Consider the following 23,573-nt stretch of genomic DNA (forward strand, 5'->3'; position numbering starts at 1 on the left):
TTGGTCTCCACTCGGCCATGCCCAGTCAGATTTCCACGTTGGGATCTGTGAATCCTTTCTTCCCCTCGGTCACCAGCCACAGGCTTTTCTGTCCTTGTGGTGCCAGACGAGGATCTGAGGAAGCCGGCAGGAGTCGTTAGCTGCCCCCCTTCACTGCACGAACAAATACTCTTGCACATTAAACCAACAGCCCAAGTTAAGCGGCTCCAGCTAGCCTGCAGCCTAATGGGGCATTCAGAGCCGAGAGGAGGTTTGCAAAATAAAGCTTCATTTAGGCAGGGCTGGGCTACCCACCCTGCACAGTGCCCAGGAATTACCCAATTCACAGTGTGCTGTCTTGGGACATTAACCTGCTCCTTCCATGTAGTTATCAACCATCTTCCTTGAAAGGCTCATCAGCTTCCCCCAGTGATGGAAGGCAGTTCCCTCACAACTGCAGGAGCAGAGAGTCACAGAGCTGGCTGGGGTTGGAAAAGCCCTCAGAGAGCAGCCAGCCCAACCCCCAGCCCAACCCCACACCAGCATGGCCACTAAACCACAGCCCCAAGGGCCATGGCCACAGGTTTCTGGAACACCTCCAGGGATGGGGACTCCACCACCTCCCTGAGAAGGAAGCCAGGGAGTAACAGGGGAGGTGCAGCAAGGATCTGGCTTTGCCACAACGGTGCTGCAGGTGAGCAGAGCAGAGGGGCAGAATCCCCTCCCTGTGCTGCTGCTCTCCCTGCTCTGGCTGCAGCTCAGCACTCAGCTGGCTCTGGGCTGCCAGGGACCACTGCTGGCTCCTGGTTACTTTGTCACCAACTGACACCCCCAAGACCTTCTCCTCCAGGCTAATCTTGAGCCACCACTCCTTGCCCAGCCTGGATTTGTGCTTGCATTGCCCTGAGCCAGCTGCAGGACCTTGCACTTAGCTTTGTTGGACTTCCTGAGGTTGAGCTTGGACTCACCTCTGAAGCCCAAGTCCCTCTGGATGGATCTTTCCCCTCCAGCCTCCCAGCTGGGCCCCAAGGCTTGGTGTCATGTGCCCACATTGGGTCTCTCTGCCCCCATTGCTGACAAGGATGTTAACATCACAGGTAAAAAGCTTCTCCTAGCCGTGCTGTGCTGCTGGCAGACCCAGCTCTGGAAGCTGTTCCAAACCCTCTCTCCTCACTAGACTCAATTACATTTATTGCTGTGCTCCTGGAGCCTGAATTGCTGGGAGCAGCTTTATCCTTTCAGAGCCACAGTTTGCTGCTTCCCCTCACCTGTTGGTGCTGACACTTCCTACCTGGCAGGGGTTTCCCTCTCGTTGCTATGACAATGCTCAGCACATTCCATCCAGGGAGCTGCAAGCCCTCCATCCCCAGTCTCTGCCTTGCTGACAAACCAGGGCCTTGCTAGAGGGAGAACAAAGCCCTTCCCAAACCCTTCTGCTCAACCAGGAGCTCCCCCAGCTTCCCAAGAAGCTGTTGGACCAAATTTGGCTCTGCTGTGAGCAGTCACCTCCTGTGCAGGGCTTTAAACCTCTCCTGCTAACACTGAGGCAGCAGAGACCAACTGCTGCCTGGAGTGGGTCCAAAGAACCATTTTGTGGCTCCCCCACAAGCACTTCAGAGCCTGCTGATCAAAGTTAGCCTTCATTAGAGCCCTGCTCAGCCACTGCAGCCATGCTGCTGCTGCTGCTGCTGCAATTACTGCCTCACCTGCCTCTGCAAAAGCAAACCCAAAACTGCCCTCCACAAGTGGCTCTCAGGGCTGTGCAAGCAGCAGTTGTGGGCTCCTCATCCACCAAACTGAATCCTTAATCAACCTTAATGCAGTCCAGGTGCTGGGAGAGTCTTGGAGCCAAGCCTCCTCTCCAGCAGCAGCAGGTAAGAGCTCTCTTTCTCCTTCTCTGACACACAAACACTCAACCTGCTGCCAGCCTGGGGCTGCTCTCTCTGCCAGGGATGGGGCTCACACTTACAGTCATAGAATCACAGAATCAAGCAGGTTGGAAGAGACCTCAGAGATGATCAAGGCCAACCTGGCACCCAACACCTCCTGCCAACTAAACCATGGCTCCAAGTGCCACAGCCACAGCTCACACCTTCCCCACAGCCCTTCCCTTCTCCATTCCCTGTCTGCCCCCACAAGTGTTTTTGACAATGAGACAGTGCAGTGAAGAAATTGTTCCTGAGCTCCAACCTAAGCCTCCCCTGGCACAAGTTCAGGCCATTTCCTCTCCTTCTGTCACTTGATCCAAGGGAGAAGAGACCAACCCTCACCTCCTCATTCAGCAGAGACCATTTCCCCCTAGGAGTAGATTCATAGAATCAGAGAATCAATAAGGTTGGGAAAGACCTCAGAGATCATCAGGTCCAACCTCTCACCCAACACCTGCTGACAACTAAACCATGGCACCAAGTGCCACATCCAATCCCCTCTTGAACACCTCCAGGGATGGGGACTCCACCACCTCCCTGGGCAGCACATCCCAGTGGTCAATCTCTCTTGCTGGGAAGAACTTCATCCTAACATCCAGCCTAAACCTCCCCTGGCACAGCTTCAGACTGTGTCCTCTTGTTCTGGGGCTGCTTGCCTGGCAGAAGAGCCCAACCCCCACCTGGTTCCAACCTCCCTTCAGGCAGTTGGAGAGAGCAAGAAGGTCTCCCCTGAGCCTCCTCTTCTCCAGGCTAAGCAACCCCAGCTCCCTCAGCCTCTCCTCACAGGGCTGTGCTCCAGACCCCTCCCCAGCCTCCTTGCCCTTCTCTGCACACCTTCAAGTCTCTCAAAGTCAACCTCCTCTCAGTAGAGAGCAATAAGGTCTCCCCTGAGCCTCCTCTTCCCCAGCTTCCCCACCTGCTGCACGAACAAAGCCCACAGCTAGGCAGCAGCAGCTTTGCTTTGAAGCAGACCCCACTTCGGCAGTGTGGAAGCACGCTGCCAGCAGAGGCAGTTACATTCCATTAACTGCAATGGCCTCATTTGCAGAGTCTGCAGCCTGATCCAGCAGCTTCTGCCTCTTTTCATGCTGGGTTCTTTAATGTGGGAGGGAGATCACCATTTAGCACAGCAACACCTGCTTTGCCTCTCAGCCACCTCCTGGGTTTGGGGTGGGTTTTTTCCCCCCCTCCCTCCACAAGCAGCGTGTTTGGTTGATGCCTCAGGGAAGCTTTGGCTCATGCAAAAAGTACAGCTTAGAGTCATGGAGGTGTTTGGGTTGGAAAGGGCCTCTAAGCTCATCCAGCCCAACCAGCAACCCAACCCCACCATGGCCACTAAACCCTGTCCCCAAAGGCCATGGCCACTGGTTTCCTGAGCACCTCCAGGGATGGGGACTCCACCACCTCCCCTGAGAAGTAAGCAAGGGAGTAAGAGCTGAGGTGGAGCAAGGATCTGGCTCATCCAGAGCAGTGCTTTCAGACAGGTCACCTTTAAAAATCCCTGGAGAACATTTCCAACCCTTTCCAGCCCTGCTGTGCAGAACCACAGGATCCAAGAGGTTATATCACCAGCTCTGGTGCCCCCAGCACAAGAAAGGCACTGCTGGAGCACTGCTGATCAAAGCACTGGAGCACCTCTCCTATGGGGACAGGCTCAGAGAGTTGGGGCTGTTCAGCCTGGAGAGGAGAAGGCTCTGAGGAGACCTTCTGGTGGCCTTCCAGTATCTGAAGGGGGCTACAAGAAAGCTGGGGAGGGACTTTTGAGGGTGTCAGGGAGTGATAGGACTGGGGGGACCTGAGAGCAAGCTTCCAGTAACTGAAGGAGCTCCAGGAGGGCTGGAGAGGGACTTTTGCCAAGGGCTGGGAGTGCCAGGATGAGGAACAATGGCTTTGAGCTGGGAGAGAGGAGATTGAGAGTGGAGATGAGGAAGAAATTCTTTCCAGTGAGGGTGGGGAGACACTGGAACAGGTTGCCCAGGGAGGCTGTGGCTGTCCCCTCCCTGGAGGTGTTCAAGGCCAGGTTGGATGAGGCCTTGAGCATCCTGGGCTGGTGGGAGGTGTCCCTGCCCATGGCAGGGGGCTGGAACTGAATGATCTTCAAGGTCCCTTCCAACCCAACCCATTCTGTGAATCTCCACAGCAGACTTCTTCATTGTCTTCTAACAGGAAATCAAAAAGCAAGCAGGCAAGCTGAGCTGCAGCTGGAGGGGGTGTCAGGATTTCAAGCACACAGCTCCCCTGTGGAGGATGTCAATAACTGTTATTGGAGATGGAGCCTGCACAACATGACAAAGTCACAGGCTCACAGGATGTGAGGGGTTGGAAGGGACCCAAGGAGATCACCCAGTCCAACCCCCCTGCCAGAGCAGGAGCAGGGAATCCAGCTCAGGTCACACAGGAACACATCCACATGGGGTTGGAAAGGCTCCAGAGCAGGAGACTCCACAACCTTTCTGGGCAACCTGCTCCAGGGCTCTGGGAGCCTTACAGTGCAGGAGTTCCTCCTCGTGATGAAGGTGGAACCTCCTGGGCTGCAGCTTACATCCATCGCTCCTCTACACAACATGAAAAGGTCCCCTCCAGCCCAAAGCATTCTGTGGTTCTGTGTCTCTGTTGTACTCTCTTTGTCTGTAACAGGCACACAGCATCACAGAATCCAGAACTAACCAGGTTGGAAGAGACCTTTGAGGTCATCCAGTCCAACCTGTTGCCCAACAGCATCTGATCAACTAAACCATGGCACCAAGTGCCTCATCCAGGCTCTTCCTAAACACCTCCAGTGATGGTGACTCCACCACCTCCCTGGGCAGCACATTCCAGTGGCCAATCTCTCTTGCTGGGAGGAATTTTCTCCTCACATCCAGCCTGAACCTCCCCTGGCACAGCTTGAGCCTGTGTCCTCTCCTGTCACTGCTTGCCTGGGAGAAGAGACCAACCCCCACCTGGCTCCAACCTCCCTTCAGGCAGATGTAGAGAGCAGTGAGGTCTCCCTTGAGCCTCCTCTTCTCCAGGCAGTCTGATTTATGGACTCTTTCTTGCTTATCTATCCCAAGAGGATCATTCCTTTGGTTTTGGTTGCTACTGGCAGCAGATACAGTTTGTTGTTGAGCCAGGTCCCCAGCCCTGTTTGGGCCAGGAAAGAAAGATGAGTAGCAGCCTTTGTGTCTGCTTTCCAGCTTTTTTTCTCTGTGCATTTGTGGGCTGAGGTCTGATAAACCTCCCCCAGCTCCCAGCCTCACACAGATGCAAGGCAGCATCTCCAGTGAGCAGATGGCTGTGCTTATCTTGCACCCTGCTCTGATCCCTCCTTGTGTCTGCAGCCGAGCACATCATTGCTGCTAATGCAAACCTCACCCTGCTGAACAGCAGCCAACCCTGAGGGCTGCTGGGAGCACAGAGAGAGAGGAGATCTGGGGCAAGAGCACCCCCAGACCACAGCCTACTTTTAGCCTGGCTGGACACTCCTCCTCCTCCTCTTCCTCCTCCTCCTCAAATGGGTGAGCAAAACAGCAGCAGGGAAATGGAGGCTGCTGGCACCAGTGAAAAGCAGAAAGGCAAAGCTGAACCTGCAAAGCTGCACTCAGAGCTTGCCAGGAGCAGACAGCATTCAGTGCACAACAAGGACCCTTGTGAGAGAGATCCCTGCAGCCCAGCCAAAAAAGAGACACAGAGTCTGCTTCAGATCCTGGCCAGCAAGTCCTGCTTCCCCTCCAGCTCTGACCTGCAGCTCTTGTGTGGCAGCACTGACACAGCAGCCTGGCTGGCACCATCATTTCTCACCTCCTGCCTGCAGGCAACCTTTCCCTTCCTCTCCTTCCTCCATGTGCTCCTCCCCAGCCATCATTTCCTCTCCCCAGCATGTTAGCACAGATTGCTTCCAAGAGCTGCTTCCAGCAGGGGCAACACAGCAGAGATTGCAAAAGGGGCCATGGAGGCAGCACCCCTCAGCTTGGTGCAGCTGGATGAAGGGACCACACCTTGGTGCAGCTGGATGCAGGGACCGTATCTTAGCACAGCTGGATGAAGGGACCACACCGTAGCACAGCTGGATGAAGGGACCATAGTTTAGCAGAGCTGGCTGCAGGGACCACACTTTAGTGCAGCTGGATGAAGGGACCACACCTTAGCAGAGCTGGATGCAGAGACCACAGCTTAACAGAGCTGGATGCAGGGACCATAGCTTAGCACAGCTGGATGAAGGGACCGCACCTGAGCCCAGCTGGCTGCAGGGACCACACCTGAGCCCAGCTGGCTGCAGGCACCACACCTGAGCCCAGCTGGCTGCAGGGACCGCACCTTAGCACAGCTGGCTGCAGGGACCACACCTGAGTGCAGCTGGCTGCAGGCACCACACCTGAGTGCAGCTGGCTGCAGGCACCACACCTGAGCCCAGCTGGCTGCAGGCACCACACCTGAGTGCAGGTAGCTGCAGGCACCACACCTGAGCCCAGATGGCTGCAGGCACCACACCTGAGTGCAGGTAGCTGCAGGCACCACACCTGAGCCCAGCTGGCTGCAGGCACCACATCTGAGTGCAGGTAGCTGCAGGCACCACACCTGAGTGCAGCTGGCTGCAGGCACCACACCTGAGCCCAGATGGCTGCAGGCACCACACCTGAGTGCAGCTGGCTGCAGGCACCACACCTGAGCCCAGATGGCTGCAGGCACCACATCTGAGTGCAGGTAGCTGCAGGCACCACACCTGAGTGCAGCTGGCTGCAGGCACCACACCTTAGCCCAGCTGGCTGCAGGCACCACACCTGAGCCCAGCTGGCTGCAGGGACCACACCTGAGCCCAGATGGCTGCAGAGACCACACCTGAGTGCAGCTAGCTGCAGGCACCACACCTGAGCCCAGCTGGCTGCAGGGTCCATACCTTAGCCCAGCTGGCTGCAGGGACCACACCTGAGTGCAGCTGGCTGCAGGGACCACACCTGAGTGCAGCTAGCTGCAGGCACCACACCTGAGCCCAGCTGGCTGCAGGGTCCATACCTTAGCCCAGCTGGCTGCAGGGTCCATACCTTAGCCCAGCTGGCTGCAGGGACCACACCTGAGCCCAGATGGTTGCAGGGTCCACACCTGAGTGCAGCTAGCTGCAGGCACCACACCTGAGCCCAGCTGGCTGCAGGGTCCATACCTTAGCCCAGCTGGCTGCAGGGTCCATACCTTAGCCCAGCTGGCTGCAGGGACCACACCTGAGCCCAGATGGTTGCAGGGTCCACACCTGAGTGCAGCTAGCTGCAGGCACCACACCTTAGCCCAGCTAGCTGCAGGGACCACACCTGAGCCCAGCTGGCTGCAGGCACCACACCTTAGCCCCGCTGGCTGCAGGGACCACACCTGAGCCCAGCTGGCTGCATGCACCACACCTGAGCCCAGCTGGCTGCAGGCACCACACCTGAGCCCAGCTGGCTGCAGGGTCCATACCTTAGTGCAGTTGGCAGCCTTCGGCTCGAGGTCGTTGAGGGTGACGAGCTCCCGCAGCAGGCTGCTCTCCTGGTAGCCTCCCTTGACTCCCCGCAGCTTGAAGTAGGCCTGGGAGCGCTGGAGGATGAGCCTGAGGTTGACGGCGAAGCCTGCCATGTCGATGGCGAAGGGGCGGTGCGGGTCGAACACGGTCTTCCAGCCGTAGACCTTCCCGGCCGCGTTCACCTTGGGCGACTCGTAGCGCAGGCCGCCCACGAAGGCCACCGGCCACACCGACACCCTCCTGGTGCTGCGCATCTGCGGGCGGGGCGAGAGCAGCGGATGCTGGGGGGACGCACAGGGATGGGCTGCGGGGGGCTTCCCGCCCAGCACCCCCCGGCAGAACGGCACCTGGCTCCCTGCCCTGCAGGAGATCATCTGGCTGAGGGGGTCCTGGTCTGGCTGAGGGGGTCCTGACCTGGCTGAGGGTGTCCTGACCGAGCTGAGGGTGCCCTGATCTAACTGACAGTGCCCTGATCTGGCTGAGGGTGCCCTGGTCTGGCTGAGGGTGTCCTGGTCTAGCTGAGGGTGCCCTGGTCTGGCTGAGGGTGTCCTGGTCTGGATGAGGGTGCCCTGATCTAGCTGAGGGTGCCCTGGTCTGGCTGAGGGTGTCCTGGTCTGGCTGAGGGTGCCCTGATCTAGCTGAGGGTGTCCTGGTCTGGCTGAGGGTGCCCTGGTCTGGCTGAGTGTGTCCTGATTTGGCTGAGGGTGCCCTGGTCTGGCTGAGGGTGTCCTGATCTTGATGAGGGTGTCCTGGTCTGGCTGAGGGTGCCCTGATCTAATTGACGGTGCCCTGATCTAGCTGAGGGTGCCCTGGTCTGGCTGAGGGTGTCCTGATCTTGATGAGGGTGTCCTGGTCTGGCTGAGGGTGCCCTGATCTAACTGACGGTGCCCTGGTCTGGCTGAGGGTACCCTGGTCTGGCTGAGGAAGTCCTGATCTAACTGAGGGTGTCCTGGTCTAGCTGAGGGTGTCCTAGTCTGGGTGAGGGTGCCCTGGTCTGGCTGAGGGTGTCCTGGTCTGGCTGAGGGTTCCCTGGTCTGGCTGAGGGTGTCCTGATCTACCTGAGGGTGCCCTGGTCTGGCTGAGGGAGTCCTGGTCTATCTGAGGGTGCCCTGATGCAGTGGAGGAGGTCCTGATCTAGTTGAGGGTGTCCCTGCTCACTGCAGGGGCATTGGCCCAGGTGACCTTTAGAGGTCCCTTCCAACCTGGGCGATTCTGATTCTACCATGCCCCTGAGCTCAAGAACAAAACTTACAGCTAAGATCCTGGGGCAGCTTCCCAGGCCTGGGCTAAGCTGCAGAGCTCATAACTCACCTGCACAAGGGTGAACATCCTGGGGCTGGAGAAGCAAAGTGCTGTGGTAAGTGGCAGCTAACAATAGCAATGGTAATGGACAGCCAGGGAGCCAAGGGTGAGCTCAACACTCAAGACAAAGCTGCTGATAATACACAGAACTGAGGCAAAAGTCTTCAGAGCTGTGGGACACCAGACCTCCCCATGGACAGCTGGGGAAGTCAGGGCACAGTGGGAGACAGCACCTTGTCCAAAGCCACCCAGAAGTGCAGGAATGGCATCTCCAGGTTCTTTCCTTGGGTTGGGAAAGCCCTCTAAGATCATTGAGTCCAACCATCATGTCCCAAACCATTAAACCATGTCCCCAAGTGCCATGGCCACATGTTTCCTGAACACCTCCAGGGATGATGACTCCACTACCTCCCTAGAAAGCTTTTTTTCTGCAAGCCAGGGAGTGTGAGCTGCTGCCTCAGGCACAGGAAAGGCTCAAAGCATCCACAGAGGGAGGCCGCTCACAGCCTCAGGGACATCCGAGGTGCAGCCTCTCCAGGAGCTCCCAGCAGGCAGGACAGAGCTTTGGAGCTGCTCCTGCTGCCCAGCAGATCCACACTGGATGCTTCTGCTCCTCGCAGAGTCCACAGCAAGGGGCAGGAGGCACCAGGGGACACTTGGGATGCCCACACTTGCCGAGGCAGAGAGATGCTCCGAGCGCCGCTCCGCCCCCAGCGCCCTGCCCTGCTCTGCCGGCAGGCTCAGCCTCGCCTTCTGCTCTCAGCCCAGTCCCTCAGATCAGGGATCTCCCAGAGCTAATCTCATCACTGCTAATTACCGCAAACGAGAGCAGAAGAGCTCTGGCAGATGCCCTTCTGCATTACCCGGAGGCTAACGGCAGCCCCTGTCCACGGGGAGCTATAGCGACTGCCTCCTGCATTGCACAGCACAGCTCAGTGGCTCCGTCTGACCTTAACTGCAGCTGCAGCTCGGCGAGGAGAAGCCTCTGTGAGCAAAGCACACGAGTGAAGGAAGGAAGCCTTCCTGCTTTATTCATGTGCAGTGTCTGTCTCAAGATGCTGCCAGAGCCGGGCTCGGAGGGGGCTGTGGAAAGCACTCAGTCTGCAGTTGCTTGCAGCTTCAAAAGCTCCTCTGTTCCCGTGGCTGTCCAAGCTCAAGTGAGAGCCATCAGTGAAGGGAAAGGGGGCACAGAAAAGCCCTGGTAGGAAAACTGGGGGAGGAATAATCCTCCTGCTTTACCCCTTGCTGCAAGGGCCCAGCCTCAGGAGAGCAAGGGAGCAAGAGATGTCTGAGCTAGGAGCCAGGTGTGCCTGGCACTAACACCACTGCAAACCTGCAGACAGGGAGGGGATCAGGAGTTTATTTAGAGCCCCAGGAGGAATGGAAGAAACAGGCAAGGGGGGGAAGCACATGGGAACCATCCCCTGTTCCAAGACTGTCAGGACATCCTCCCCCTCTGCTCAGCTCTGGGGAGACCCCACCTGGAGTACTGCCTCCAGTTCTGGAGCCCCTATGATAAGAGGGATCTGGAGGGGCTGGAAGGTGTCCAGAGCAGGGCCAGGAGGATGAGCAGAGGGCTGGAGCTGCTCTGCTGTGAGGACAGACTGAAGGAGTTGGGGCTGTTCAGTCTGGAGAAGAGAAGGCTCCCAGGTGACCTCATTGTGGACTTCCAGGATCTGCAGGGGGCTCCAAGAAGGCTGGGGAGGGACTGCTCAGGATCTCAGGCAGTGCTAGGACTAGGGGGAATGGAATGAAGCTGGAGGTGGGGAGATTGAGGCTGGAGGTGAGGAGGAAGTTCTTCCCCATGAGAGTGATGAAGCCCTGGAATGGGTTGTGCAGGGAGGTGGTTGAGGCCCCAGCCCTGGAGGTGTTTGCAGCCAGGCTGGCTGAGGCTGTGGCCAGGCTGATCTAGTGTGGGGTGTCCCTGCCCATGGCAGGGGGGTTGGAACTGGCTGATCCTTGTGGTCCCTTCCAACCCTGACTGATTCTATGATACTATACTATGACAGGCTGAAATTCCACCTCCCACCACAGATCCTGGAGCCACAAACTTCCAGGCTGAGATCTCAGCCCCAACAGCCTGAGAGGCCATCCCAGCCCTGGTGCTGCAAGAGGAGGAGCTCTGGAGGGGAGTGCTGCACAGGGCTGCTGGCAGAGAGACAGCCCCCCTGGAGCACTGCACTGGGGGCTCCCCTGCTGCTGGGAGGAGAAGCAAGCCCTGACAAAAGCACACTCCTTGGGTGTGCAGCAAGCCAGAGACAGCTGCACAGAGCCTCTCTGAGCATCCTGCAGGCACTGTGCTGGCACCATCCAGTCCTGCCTCTAAAAGCACGCTGCCACCCCAGCTGGGGACCCGAGCAGAGCAGGTGCCAGGCTCTGGGCAGCTACAGAATGTAAGCAGTGGGCACTCTGGGGTAGGGAGTAAACAAATAAAGCCAGCAAGGCTGGAAGAGAAACCCCAGGGACTCCTCAGACAAGAACAGGAATGAACAGACAAGTGCAGCAGAGGGGTGGCGGAGAAGAAAGGTGGAGCAGGAGTCTCCTCCAAGGTGGGGCATGGAAGGAGGGTGGCCAAGGTTTCTTTTGCTGGGCATGGCAGACAGCAGGTGATGGTCCAGCCTTGAGAAGGCTGCCCACAGGACAAGGCAGCTCCTCATTAGCCTCCTTCACAGTAAAACTCTCTGCTTCTGGTCCCAGGATCAAGTGGGACTCCCAGCACCCAGCTCAGGTTGCCCCTGGCTCTGGGGAACGCAGAGCAGCAGCCAAGCCCCAGAGAAAATCAAAGCCCAGCTGCAGCAGGGCAAGACTGATGGACAGGTCAGGAGAGGAGACACACACAGCATAGAAGTTGGGAGATTGAGATTGGCTGTGAGGAAGAAGTTGTTCCCCAGGAGGGTGGTGAGAGCCTGGCCCAGGCTGCCCAGGGAGGTGGTGGAAGCCTCCTGCCTGGAGGTGTTTGCAGCCAGGCTGGAGGTGGCTGTGAGCAACCTGCTGTGGTGTGAGGTGTCCCTGCCCATGGCAGGGGGGTTGGAGCTGGCTGCTCCTTGAGGTCTCTTCCACCCCTGACAGTTCTGTGATTCTATGATCTCACCACCCAGCACCTTTTTTACAAGCCCAGTGTCAATCTGCCAGCTGGGCAGCCCCCTCCTTCGCCCCCTTCCCCCCAGGCTCTTACCTCCTCGAAGAGCTCCAGGCTGTAGGTGTTATCATCGTCAGCAAAGTAAACGATGCCCGGCTGGCTGTTGTTTTTGTTAAAGGTCTCTCTCAGCCACCTCAGGGCCAGGTTCCTCTGCATGGTGCCGCGGGGGATGCGGGGATCCCGCATGTCCCCCCTCAGCTTGTAGTTGCGGGGGGTCTCCACGTTGAGGTGCGTGTAGTTGAGGCCGGTGTCCCGCAGCAGGCGGGTGATGAGCGGCGTGCGGCGCTGCGAGTCCTCCACCAGGATCCAGTGCAGGTTGGGCACATGCAGCAGGGTGTTGGCCAGCCGGGTCAGCTCCGCCTTCTGCACCGGCCGGCTGTAGGTGGGGGTCACCACGTGGATGGTGGGCAGGGTGTCCGACCAGGGCGGCGGCCGGGTGTAAACGTACTCTGTCCTCACCACCTCCACAATGTCCCTCTCCGACAAGCAGTACTCCTTGGAGTCCAAGCCTGCAGCGAGATCACGCCGGGAGTCACCACCATCATCTGGGCAGGGGCATGAGAGAGAAGAACAAGCTTGGGTGGACTCGGTCCTCCGGCGCTTCCCCCCGCCCCCAGTCAGCCAGCAAGCTGCTGGCTAAGAGCAGGTCACCCTCCTGGGTCCAGAGTCACCACCAGGTCACTCTCCTGGGTTCAGAGTCACCACCAGGTCACCCTCCTGGGTTCAGAGTCACCACCAGGTCACTCTCCTGGGTTCAGAGTCACCACCAGGTCACCCTCCTGAGTTCAGAGTCACCACCAGGTCACCCTCCTGGGTCCAGAGTCACCACCAGGTCACTCTCCTGGGTCCAGAGTCGCCACCAGGTCACCCTCCTGGGTTCAGAGTCACCACCGTCATCTAGGCAAGGGCATGAGAGAGAACCAGAAGCCTGGGTGGACTCTGTCCTCTGGCACTTCCCCCCACCCCCAGAATGAGCCAGCAGGCTGCTGGCTAAGAGCATGTCACCCTCCTGGGTTCAGAGCCACCACCAGGTCACCCTCCTGGGTTCAGAGTCACCACCGTCATCTAGGCAAGGGCATGAGAGAGAACCAGAAGCCTGGGTGGACTCTGTCCTCTGGCACTTCCCCCCACCCCCAGAATGAGCCAGCAGGCTGCTGGCTAAGAGCATGTCACCCTCCTGGGTTCAGAGCCACCACCAGGTCACCCTCCTGGGTTCAGAGTCTCCAGCATCAGCTGCGCAAGAGCGTGAGAGAGAAGAACAAGCTTGGGTGGACTTGGTCTGCCAGCATCCTCCCCTCCCTCCCCCTGTCCAGATTGAGCCAGCAGGCTGCTGGCTAAGAGCAGGTCACTCTCCTGGGTTCAGTCACCACCAGGTCACCCTCCTGGGTTCAGAGTCTCTACCAAGTCACCCTCCTGGGTTCAGAGTCTCCACCATCATCTGGGCAAGGGCATGAGAAAGATGAACAAGCTTGGGTGGACTCGGTCCTCCGGCACTTCCCCCTGCCCCCAGAGTGAGCCAGCAGGCTGCTGGCTAAGAGCAGGTCACCCTCCTGGGTCCAGAGTCACCACCAGGTCACCCTCCTGGGTTCAGAATCTCCACCAGGTCACCCTCCTGAGTCCAGAGTCACCACCAAGTCACCCTCCTGAGTTCAGAGTCTCCACCATCAGCTGGGCAAGGGCATGAGAGAGAACAAGAAGCTTGGGTGGACTCAGTCCTCCTCTCCCTCCCCCTGCTCAGAGTGGGCCAGCAGGCTGCTGGCTAAGAGCATGTCACCCTCCTGGGTTCAGAGCCACCACCAGGTCACCCTCCTGAGTTCAGAGTCTCCAGCATCAGCTGTGCAAGAGCATGAGAGAGAAGAACAAGCTTGAGTGGACTTGGTCTGCCAGCATCCTCCCCTCCCTCCCCCTGTCCAGATTGACCCAGCAGGCTGCTGGCTAAGAGCAGGTCACTCTCCTGGGTTCAGTCACCACCAGGTCACCCTCCTGGGTTCAGAGTCTCTACCAAGTCACCCTCCTGGGTTCAGAGTCTCCACCATCATCTAGACAAGGGCATGAGAGAGAAGAACAAGCTTGGGTGGACTTGGTCCTCCAGAACTTCCCCACACACACACCAGAGAGAGCCAGCAGGCTGCTGACTAAGAGCAGGTCACCCTCCTGGGTTCAGAGTCACCACCATCAGCTGAGCAAGGGCATGAGAGAGAACCAGAAGCTGGGGTGGAATTGGTCCTCCAGCATCCTCCCCTCCCTCCCCCTGCCCAGAGTGAGCCAGCAGGCTGCTGGTTAGGAGCAGGTCACCCTCCTGGGTTCAGAGGAAAGGAATCAGATTTGGGTGGAGGCTTTCATAAGTAAATACAGAAGTAAATAAAAGGAACCAGGGACAAACACAGGTGAGAAAAGAAGCTGCTGCTGCTAGAAATCCATCTCCAAGCCTGGCCTGAGAGCCCAGGACAATGGCTGCAGGTGAGTGCTTCAGAAAGCACCCAGAAGAGACAGGCTGGGCCAGCAATTAGGTCTAGACAAAGAGAATAGCAACAGGGATCGATGAGCTGTCAATGGGTCCAGAGGAGGCCCTGAGGATGAGCAGAGGGCTGGAGAACCTCCTCTATGCCAAAGAGTTTGGGCTGCTCAGCCTGGAGAAGAGAAGGCTCTGGGAAGATCTTACAGCAGGACATCAAGAGCTGAAGGGGTCCCACAGGAAGGCTGGGGGGGCACTGTTTAGGAGGGCTTGGGGTGATAGGACAAGAGGCAATGGTTTGAAACTGGAGCAGAGGAGATGGAGGTTGGACATCAGGAGGAAGTTCTGCACAACGAGGGTGGTGAAACACTGGAAGAGGTTGTCCAGAGAGATGGCTGAGGCTCCATCCTTTGATGGAGTTCAGACTTGATGGGGTCACTGAGTAACCTGTCTGCTTGGAGGTGTCCCTGCTGACTACAGGGGGGTTGGACAAGATGACCTTTGAGGCTCCCTTCCAACCTCTCCTTCTATCACCTGATGCTAAGGAGAAGAGCCCAACCCCCACCTCGCTGCAACATCCTCTCAGGGAGCTGCAGAGAGCAAGGAGGTCTCCCTCAGCCTCCTCTTCTCCAGCCTCAACACCCCCAGCTCCCTCAGCTGCTCCTGCCCAGCCCTGTTCTCCAGACCCTTCCCCAGCTTCCTTGCCCTTCTGTAAGGCACAGCAGAGCAGCAACACAGAGCTCTCTGTGAGCAGAGGGCCCTGGAATGAACTCAGAGATGAATCTGCAAGCTGCATTGGACACAGACACAAATACCATTAGCCAGGATGGGGCTCAAGACAGTGTGCAGAGCCCTGCAGGCCAGCCCCTCAGCTGGGAAGCCTGGCACATGCCAGGGCTGCTGCTCCATGCCCACTGGTGTGTGGATGCACATCTCCTCTTCAGCACCTCCTCCCAAAGCATCTCAGAAAGGCAAGAACCAAGTATCAGGAAGAATTTCTTCCCACCAAGGGTTCTCAGGCACTGGAACAGGCTGCCCAGGGAGGTGGTGGAGTCCCCATCCCTGGAGGTGTTCAAGAAACCTGTGGCCATGGCACTGTGGGACTCTGGGCCATGGTTTAATGGCCATGGTGGTGCTGAGGGAGGTGGATCAGTGGCAGTGGCTTAGCAGCAGAGGTGGGGTTGGGAGCTCTGGGGGAGTGGTTGGGCTTCATGGAATCAAAGGTCCCTTCCAACTTCAACAGTTCTATGATTCTGTATCTTCTGGGCTGTAAGATGTAATATATGGAACACCATCACTGGAGGGGTTTAGGAGGAGACTGGATGGGGTGCTTGGTGCCATGGTTTAGTTGATTAGGTGGTGCTGGGTGATAGGTTGGACTTGATGGTCTTGAAGGTCTCTTCCAACCTGGTCTATTCCATTCCATTCCATTCCATTCCATTCCATTCCATTCCATTCCATTCCATTCCATTCCATTCCATTCCATTCCACTCAATTTCATTCTATTCTATTCTATTCTATTCTATTCTATTCTATTCTATTCTATTCTATTCTATTCTATTCTATTCTATTCTATTCTATTCTATTCTATTCTATTCTACTCCACTCCACTCCACTCCATTCCATTCCACTCAATTTCATTCTGTTCCATTCCATTCCATTCCATTCCATTCCATTCCATTCCATTCCATCCCATCCCATCCCATTCCACTCAATTTCATTCTATTCTATTCCATTCCATTCCATTCCATTCCATTCCATTCCATCCCATCCCATCCCATCCCATCCTATTCTATTCTATTCTATTCTATTCTATTCTATTCTATTCTATTCTATTCTATTCTATTCTATTATATTCTATTCTATTCTATTCTATTCCATTCTGCAGGTCCTGTGGCCTTTGGGAGCCAGGAAGGACCCCAGTGGCATCTCAAATGCCATCCATGTGAAGCTCTTCACAATGAGGCTGCTGAGACGTTGGCACAGGTTGTCCCAGAGAGATGGTGGAGGCCTCATTCCTAGGGATGCTCAAGGTCAGGCTTGATGTGGACCTGAGCAACTTGCCCTAGTCAGAGATGTCCCTGCTGACTGCAGGGGGGTTGGACAAGTTGACCTTTGAGGCTCCCTCCAATCTGATGCACTTGGAGATTCAGTTTCTCCCAAGAGCTCTCAGGCTGGGCTCTCTCACCACTCATTTTCCACTGGGACTCACAGAAGCAGAGGCAGAGGAATTGTCTTATCAAGGCCATCAGTAAGTTCAGGACCCAGTCAGAGCAGAGCAAATCTCTGTGCTTGACTTCAGTGTCTGTGGCCATTCCCAAAGAACAGCTCCCAGTTTTGAGGGCAGTGAGTCAAACTGATACAGAGTGTGTTCCTAAGCAGGCTTTCAAGCCCTGTTTCCCAGCCCAGTAGAGCACTCATCCTCCAAGCTGCTGCCCAGCTGCCAGAGGGGGTCACAGCCACTCTGCCCTTCAGAACTGCCCAAAGCAGTCACTGTCATGGGGAAAGGTTAAGCTGCTTGGGGCAGACTCTGAGTTTTGGGCAGCTCAAAGTGCAGATCAGACTGTTCAGCAAAAGGCTGAGCACTTGTGGAGGACAGGTGTGAGCACTGAAATGAACAGTACAGAATAGAATAGAATAGAATTAACCAGGTTGGAAGAGACCTTCAAGATCATCAAGTCCAACCTATCACCCAACACCATCTGATCAACTCAACCATGGCACCAAGCACCCCATCAAGTCTCCTATACACCTCCAGTGATGCTGACTCCACCACCTCCCTGGGCAGCACATTCCAATGGCCAATCTCTCTTTCTATGAAGAACTTCTTCCTAACATCCAGCCTGAACCTCCCCTGGCACAGCTTGAAACTGTGTCCTCTTGTTCTGGTGCTGCTTGTCTGGGAGACCAACCCCCAGCTGGCTCCAACCTCCCTTCAGGGAGTTGCAGAGAGCAAGAAGGTCTCCCCTGAGCCTCCTCTTCTCCAGGCTAAGCAACCCCAGCTCCCTCAGCCTCTCCTCACAGGGCTGTGCTCCAGACCCCTCCCCAGCCTCCTTGCCCTCTCTGCACACCTTCCAGCAACTCAACATCTTTCCTAAACTGAGGAGCCCAGCACTGGACACAGGACTCAAGGACACAGTACCCAAGGAGAGAGGCTCTCCCAGAGAAGGAGGGGGAATGAGCTGACCTCTTTCCACAGACAAGCCTCCCTAGCTGCCCCGATGCTCAGCAGAAGGGTAGGACCAGGAACAAAGGCAGAAGCAGGCAGTGTGGCTTCTTCCAGCCCTCAAGAGCCCTCACAGCCCTTGGATGCTGCTGCTGTGCCAAGAGCAGGATAAAAATGAGGAGCCTTCTGGCCAGAGATGATCCCTCAGGACTTCCAGCATCCATCTGAGCTGGGCCAGGGCTCCATGAAGCGTTTGGTGTGGCAGGCGGTGTGGAAGCTGCCTGCCTCGCAGCAGCATAGCTCCCCCAAACAATCAGGTGAGAGGCTGCCTCTTGCCTTCCCTTCAGAGTTCAACAGCCCCAGTTTGCTGCTCTCTTGAGGGCACTTCAAACCTGCTCTTTGCCTCCTGTCTCCCAGAGAAGCTGTCTCAAGTGGCAGCTTTGTTTCATCTGCCCTCATTTCAGGGCGGCCTGGCTTGTGTGCAGAATGCTGTGAGGGCCAGCAGGAAGGAACTCACTCTCCTCTGGATCATCAGGGGGGACAAAGGCAAACGTCAGTGCTCTGGATTTAGGCCACAAAGAGCTCTCCAAGTGCAGGAAGCACATCCCAGGGCTTGGAGTTTGACGTCTCTGAAGAGCTGCAATGGGAAGGCTACTGCAGGAGCACGGACTGGGGGCTGAGATGAGCATGGCTGCCATGGAGGAATGAAATGAGAGAGGAGAGGAGGGCGAGGGGAAGGTGGAGGAGTGGGGGATGCAGAGACTTGGCATGGGCTGGTTTGATTTCTCTCACCCTTGTGCACTGCAAGCAGTGGAGCAATGGTGCTCTGGTGCCAGACGGTGATTAGCAGCGTCCAGGGCAGAACTATCAGCACGATAGCCAGGATGTCTCGTCTCTTCGGCATCTCCAAGACTGACTGGACCCACAGCTCCTCATTACCTGACAGTGAGAACCCCAGAGACAGAACAGCAGAGCACATGGAGAACAGAAATAAATGGGCAAGAAGGAGCAAGGACAGAGAGAGAGAAAGAGAGAGAGAGCACGCGAGAGAGGCAGAGAGCAGCGAAGGCGACACGACTCGTGGGTCTTACCAGGGCTTACAACCCACCCATTGCAGAAGCAGGTTTGCAGGGGCCTCGGCTGCTGAGACCAGGAGCAGGAGGGCACTTCTACAGGACACTGCTGGAGCTGCCAGCAGGAGCCTCAGGGACTCGTTTGGAAGGAAACCTGCAACACAGAGCAGAGGTGAATAGGCACAGAGCAGTGGGAGGGAAGGGCTGCCCGAGGCTCGCAGCGGTGCGCCCCGGTGGCCAAGGAGGCCAATGGGAGCCTGGGGTGCCTTAAGGAGAGTGAGTCCAGCAGATCCAGAGAGGTTCTCCTCCTCCTCTACTCTGCCCCTGCTGAGACCTCATCTTGAGTACTGTGTTCAGTTTGGGGCTCCCCAGCTCAGGAGGGGCAGGGATCTGCTGGAGAGGCTCCAGCAGAGGGCTGTGAGGATGATCAGAGGACTGCAGCACTGCCTGGGGAGGAGAGGCTGAGAGCCCTGGGGCTGTCCAGTCTGGAGAGGAGAAGGCTGAGAGGGATCTGAGCAATGTCTCTCAAGAGCTGAGGGCTGGGGGTCAGGAGGGAGGGGACAGGGACAGGCTCTACTCAGCTGCACCCTGGGATAGGCCAAGGAGCAATGGATGGAAGCTGCAGCCCAGGAGGTTGCACCTCAAGACAAGGAGGAACTTCTGCACTGTAAAGGTCACAGAGGCCTGGAGCAGGCTGCCCAGAGAGGTTGTGGAGTCTCCTTCTCTGGAGCCTTTCATGGCCCATGTGGATGTGTTCCTGTGTGACCTGAGCTGGTGTCCATGGTCCTGCAGGAGGGTTGGACTGGATGATCTTTGGAGGTCCCTTCCAACCTCTGACCTCCTGTGGTTCTGTGCACCCAGGCTCCCAAGCTCCTGGCCAGGTTCCCTTCCCCTGTCTCAGAGGTGCTGCAGCTGGAGCGTATTAAGCTGCCACAATGGCTTAGTTTTGCTTCTCTGTGAGCACATACAAGATTTAAGCAGGCTGTATTTTATCCCAGTCTCTTGGCAAGCAAAGTACATCACTTAGCAGGGCCAGGCAGGCTGGGCAGTTTGCAAACACGAGCAGCAGTTTAGTGCCACTGCTCCCATGTGGGGGATGTGTTACCTGCTGCTAAAAGGGCTGCATTGCAGGCAAGGGAGAGCCCAGGGAGTGCTGCAGCAGAAGGCAGGGAAAAGCACTGACCTCCCCCCCTCACACGCACTGCACAGCCCCTGGCTGCTCAGGCAGTGCCACTGCAGTGCCCTGGAGCTGTCAGATTCCCCTCCTGAAAGCAGAGGGGAGCTTCTCAAGCCTGGCCTCTAGGATGTGATGCTACCTTGCAAATGTTTTTTTTCCCAAGACCCCTGGAGTTTGTTGTTTTTTTTTTTCTCTTGGTTGCATAGAATCACAAAATCCCCAAAGAGTAGAATCCCAGAACCATAGAACTGAGGTTGGAAGAGGCCTTTGAGGTCATCAAGCCCAGCCACTCACCCAGAGCTCACCACCTCACCACTGCCACTAAACCACATCCCTCAGCATCATGACCAGGCATCCTCAAAGACCTCCAGGGATGGGGACTCCACCACCTCCCTGGGCAGCCTGTTCCCACATCTGGGAAGAGGTTTGTCCTGATATCCAACCTGAGCCTCCCCTGGCACAACTTGAGGCTGTTTCCTTTTGTCCTGAGAGAAGAGACCAACTCCTGTCAGGGAGTTGTAGAGGGCAACCTCTACCTGATCTAGTGTGAGGTGTCCTGGCCCATGGCAGGGGGGGTGGAACTAGATGGTCCTTGAGGTCCCTTCCAACCCTGGCAGTTCTGTGATTCCTCCCTTCAGAGGCTCCATGACTCCATGGGGCAGTCTTGGAGAGATCCAAGCTCAAAGGGAGATCCAAGTTCAAACAGAGATCCAAGTTCAAGGGGAGGTTCAGGCTGGATGTTAGGAAGAAGGTCTTCCCAGCAAGAGAGATTGGCCACTGGGATGTGCTGCCCAGGGAGGTGGTGGAGTCCCCATCCCTGGAGGTATTCAGGGAGAGCCTGGATGAGGCACTTGGTGCCATGGTTTAGTTGATCAGATGGTGCTGGGTGATAGGTTGGACTTGGTGATCTCAAAGTTCTTTTTCAACCTGGTTAATTCTACTCTAGTCCTATTCTATTCTATTCTATTCTATTCTATTCTATTCTATTCTATTCTATTCTATTCTATTCTATTCTATTCTATTCTCTCCAGCACAGAGCTGGTCACATCCTTGCTGATCTCCAAGTGCAGCTCAGTCCATCCTGGGGCTGGGAATAAATTGCAAGGCTGAGGGAGCTGGGGTTGCTTAGCCTGGAGAAGAGGAGGCTCAGGGGAGACCTTCTTGCTCTCTCCAACTCCCTGAAGGGAGGTTGCAGCCAGCTGGGGGTTGGTCTCCCAGGTAAGCAGCACCAGAACAAGGGGACACAGTCTCAAGCTGTGCCAGGGAAGGTTCAGGCTGGATGTTAGGGAGAAATTCTTCCCAGCAAGAGATATTGGCCATTGGGATGTGCTGCCCAGGGAGGTGGTGGAGTCCCCATCCCTGGAGGTGTTTAGGAGGAGGCCTGGATGAGGCACTTGGTGCCATGGTTTAGTTGATCAGATGGTGCTGGGTGATAGGTTGGACTTGATGATCTCTGAGGTCTTTTCCAACCTGGTTAACTCTATTCTAAATCCCTGATTAGCCCAGTTTGGATTGATCTGAATTTCCCTTGGCCATGCCTTGCCCACTGGGCACAAAGCCCAGTGAAGACCTGAAGCTTCAGGAACCAGCTGGGTTGTCCTTTCAAAGTGCAACCCCCTTAGGCTGCTGGGCAGAGCCTGCTTCTTCCAAACTGGCACTTCAAGCACAGAGGGATTCGTTGGCCAGGGAAATTAGGGGTAGGGAAAACACAGAATAGACCAGGTTGGAGTAGACCTTCAAGATCATCAAGTCCAACCTATCACCCAACACCATCTGACCAATGAAACCATGGCTCCAAGTGCCTCATCCAACACCTTCAGTGGTGGGGACTCCACCACCTCCCTGGGCAGCACATCCCAATGGCCAATCTCTCTTTCTGTGAAGAACTTCTTCCTAACATCCAGCCTGAACCTCCCCTGGCACAGCTTGAGACTGTGTCCTCTTGTCCTGGAGTTGTAGTGTCAGGATGAAGGACAATGGCTTTGAGCTGGGAGAGGGGAGACTGAGACTGGAGATGAGGAAGAAATTCTTTCCAGTGAGGGTTGGGAGACTCTGGCACAGGCTGCCCAGGGAGGCTGTGGCTGTCCTCTGCCTGGAGGTGTTCAAGGCCAGGCTGGATGAGGCCTTGAGCAAGCTGTGCTGGTGGGAGGTGTCCCTGCCCATGGCAGGGGGGTTGGATCTATATAATCTTTAAGGTCCCTTCCAACCCATTCTATGAATCTCTGATTCTGGCACCTCCCACAGAGAAACCTGTGCCAGAGGTCATGGTGCCAGCACCAATGGAGCTGAGACCCATCCTCCCCAGGTGCACCACGCACCAAGCCAAAGCCTCACTCAGAAGATCCTCCTCAGAGGATCCAACCAGCAGATTTAGGACCCCCACAAGTACAGAAGGAGGCTGTGGTGGATCTGAGCAGCTAGTGAGGGTGATGAGAGGGAGCTCACCTCCTGGAGAGGCCTCCAGGGGAAACACCAAACCTCTAAACTGGCCACCAAAGCCCTCTGGTTGTGTGGAAAGCAGAGCTTCCTGCAGCCAGCTTTGGGCAGCCACCAGGAAAAAAGTTTGTCACAGCCCAAGGATGTGCTCTGTGCAGCTGGACACACTGCAGACCCCCAAGGAAGCATCTCCCAGCAAGGTGGATTTGTCCCTGGGTTTTTTTCAGGGCTGGAGAAAGCAGCCTCAGCCAGACAAAATAAATCAGGGAGGAGAAGGAGGAGGAGGAGGAGGAGGAGGAATTATTCCAGCAAGCATCAGCCTTCTGCTGCATCCCTGTCCAGCTCTGGGAGCCAGAGAATTCCTGCTGGCCCAGCACTGCCAAAACACACACAGTGCCCTCAGGAAAGAGCATCTGGCCTCATCCTTGCTGTCCCTGCAGTTGCTGTCACTGCCTGGATAGAGGACACTGGGCACTGGCATCCTCTGGTTCCTCTAACAAAGCCTGAACAAGTCCCTTGAGCACCCCTGGGGGGCAGAGCTGTGAGGGGCAGCTCTGAAGAGGCTGAGCACCTTGCCTGGTAAAGTGCCCTCCCTGCCAACGTCCCAAGGGAGGGACTCTGCCACTGGAGCTGGGGGGTGGAAGGAAATGAGAGGCTAAAAGAGCCACTGGGAGTCGATTCACAGCATCTGGCAAGCTGCCACAGTGGGCTGGCAAGCATCAAATGCCCCATTTGTCAAGGGCAGCTTCCTCCAAACCCAGGGCTCTTACCTTAAAGAAGCCTTGTCCCTGCCTCCTGCCAATCCAGCCTCCAGCTCTCAGCAGCCTCCCACAAGCACAGGCTGACCCTGGGCTTCCTCTGATGGAGAATGGGCCCCCTGGGGCTGCCCTGCTCCCCATCCCCTCAGCGCTGGGGACACTGAGCAGGCTCCAATGATTTGTGCATCGATGCCTTCTCATTGGCTGCAGAGCATCTAGCAGCTCCCAGCTCACTCATCTGTCACTGTGGTGCTCCAGCTGCTGAGGGCCAGCATAGCCCCCTGGTGCCCCAGCAGAGAGAGCTGTCAGCTTGGCTTTGCTGCTCTGACAGCAGAGAGCAGCCAGGGACTGGATGGAGCTCTCCCCATGGGAAGCTTCCTCCCTGTGTCCTCCTGGGGCTGGCTGAGTGCTGAGCTCCTTTGGCACCCCGGGCTGCAGATGTGGATCCCATACCCTGCGTGCAGTGGCTGTAATTAATGTTCCCTCCCCTCCCAGCCTGCTCCTCTGGCCCAAAGGGACATGACCCCAGTATGGATCCATGGCAGAGATGGTGATGGGTTGCTGGGGCAGGCAGTGGAGCCACAGAACACAGCCTGAGCCCCAGCTGCTGACCCCGAGCTGCCTGGCAGCACCCAGGGTGTGCCATGGACTCTGCTCTGCAGCAAAGACCTTGGCTGGCTGCTAATTCCT

At 56.7% G+C, this 23,573-nt stretch overlaps 1 protein-coding gene across 1 annotated transcript; it reads right to left on the bottom strand.

The window, feature by feature from the left end:
- Window positions 1-18,389, bottom strand: B3GAT1 (beta-1,3-glucuronyltransferase 1). Its single transcript, XM_068160075.1, has 4 exons — window positions 18,232-18,389; window positions 11,855-12,363; window positions 7,335-7,631; window positions 1-114 (listed from the first exon to the last, which is right to left on the bottom strand). Exons 1-4 carry the CDS (start codon window positions 18,341-18,343, stop codon window positions 70-72), a joined length of 963 nt encoding a protein of 320 aa, XP_068016176.1. The 5' UTR covers window positions 18,344-18,389; the 3' UTR covers window positions 1-69.
- Between the last annotated feature and the right edge of the window lie 5,184 nt (window positions 18,390-23,573).

The sequence above is a fragment of the Melanerpes formicivorus genome, unplaced genomic scaffold (assembly GCF_026170545.1).
Source record: "Melanerpes formicivorus ecotype bairdi unplaced genomic scaffold, bMelFor1.0.p_v2 SCAF_47, whole genome shotgun sequence".
Classification (NCBI taxonomy): domain Eukaryota; kingdom Metazoa; phylum Chordata; class Aves; order Piciformes; family Picidae; genus Melanerpes; species Melanerpes formicivorus.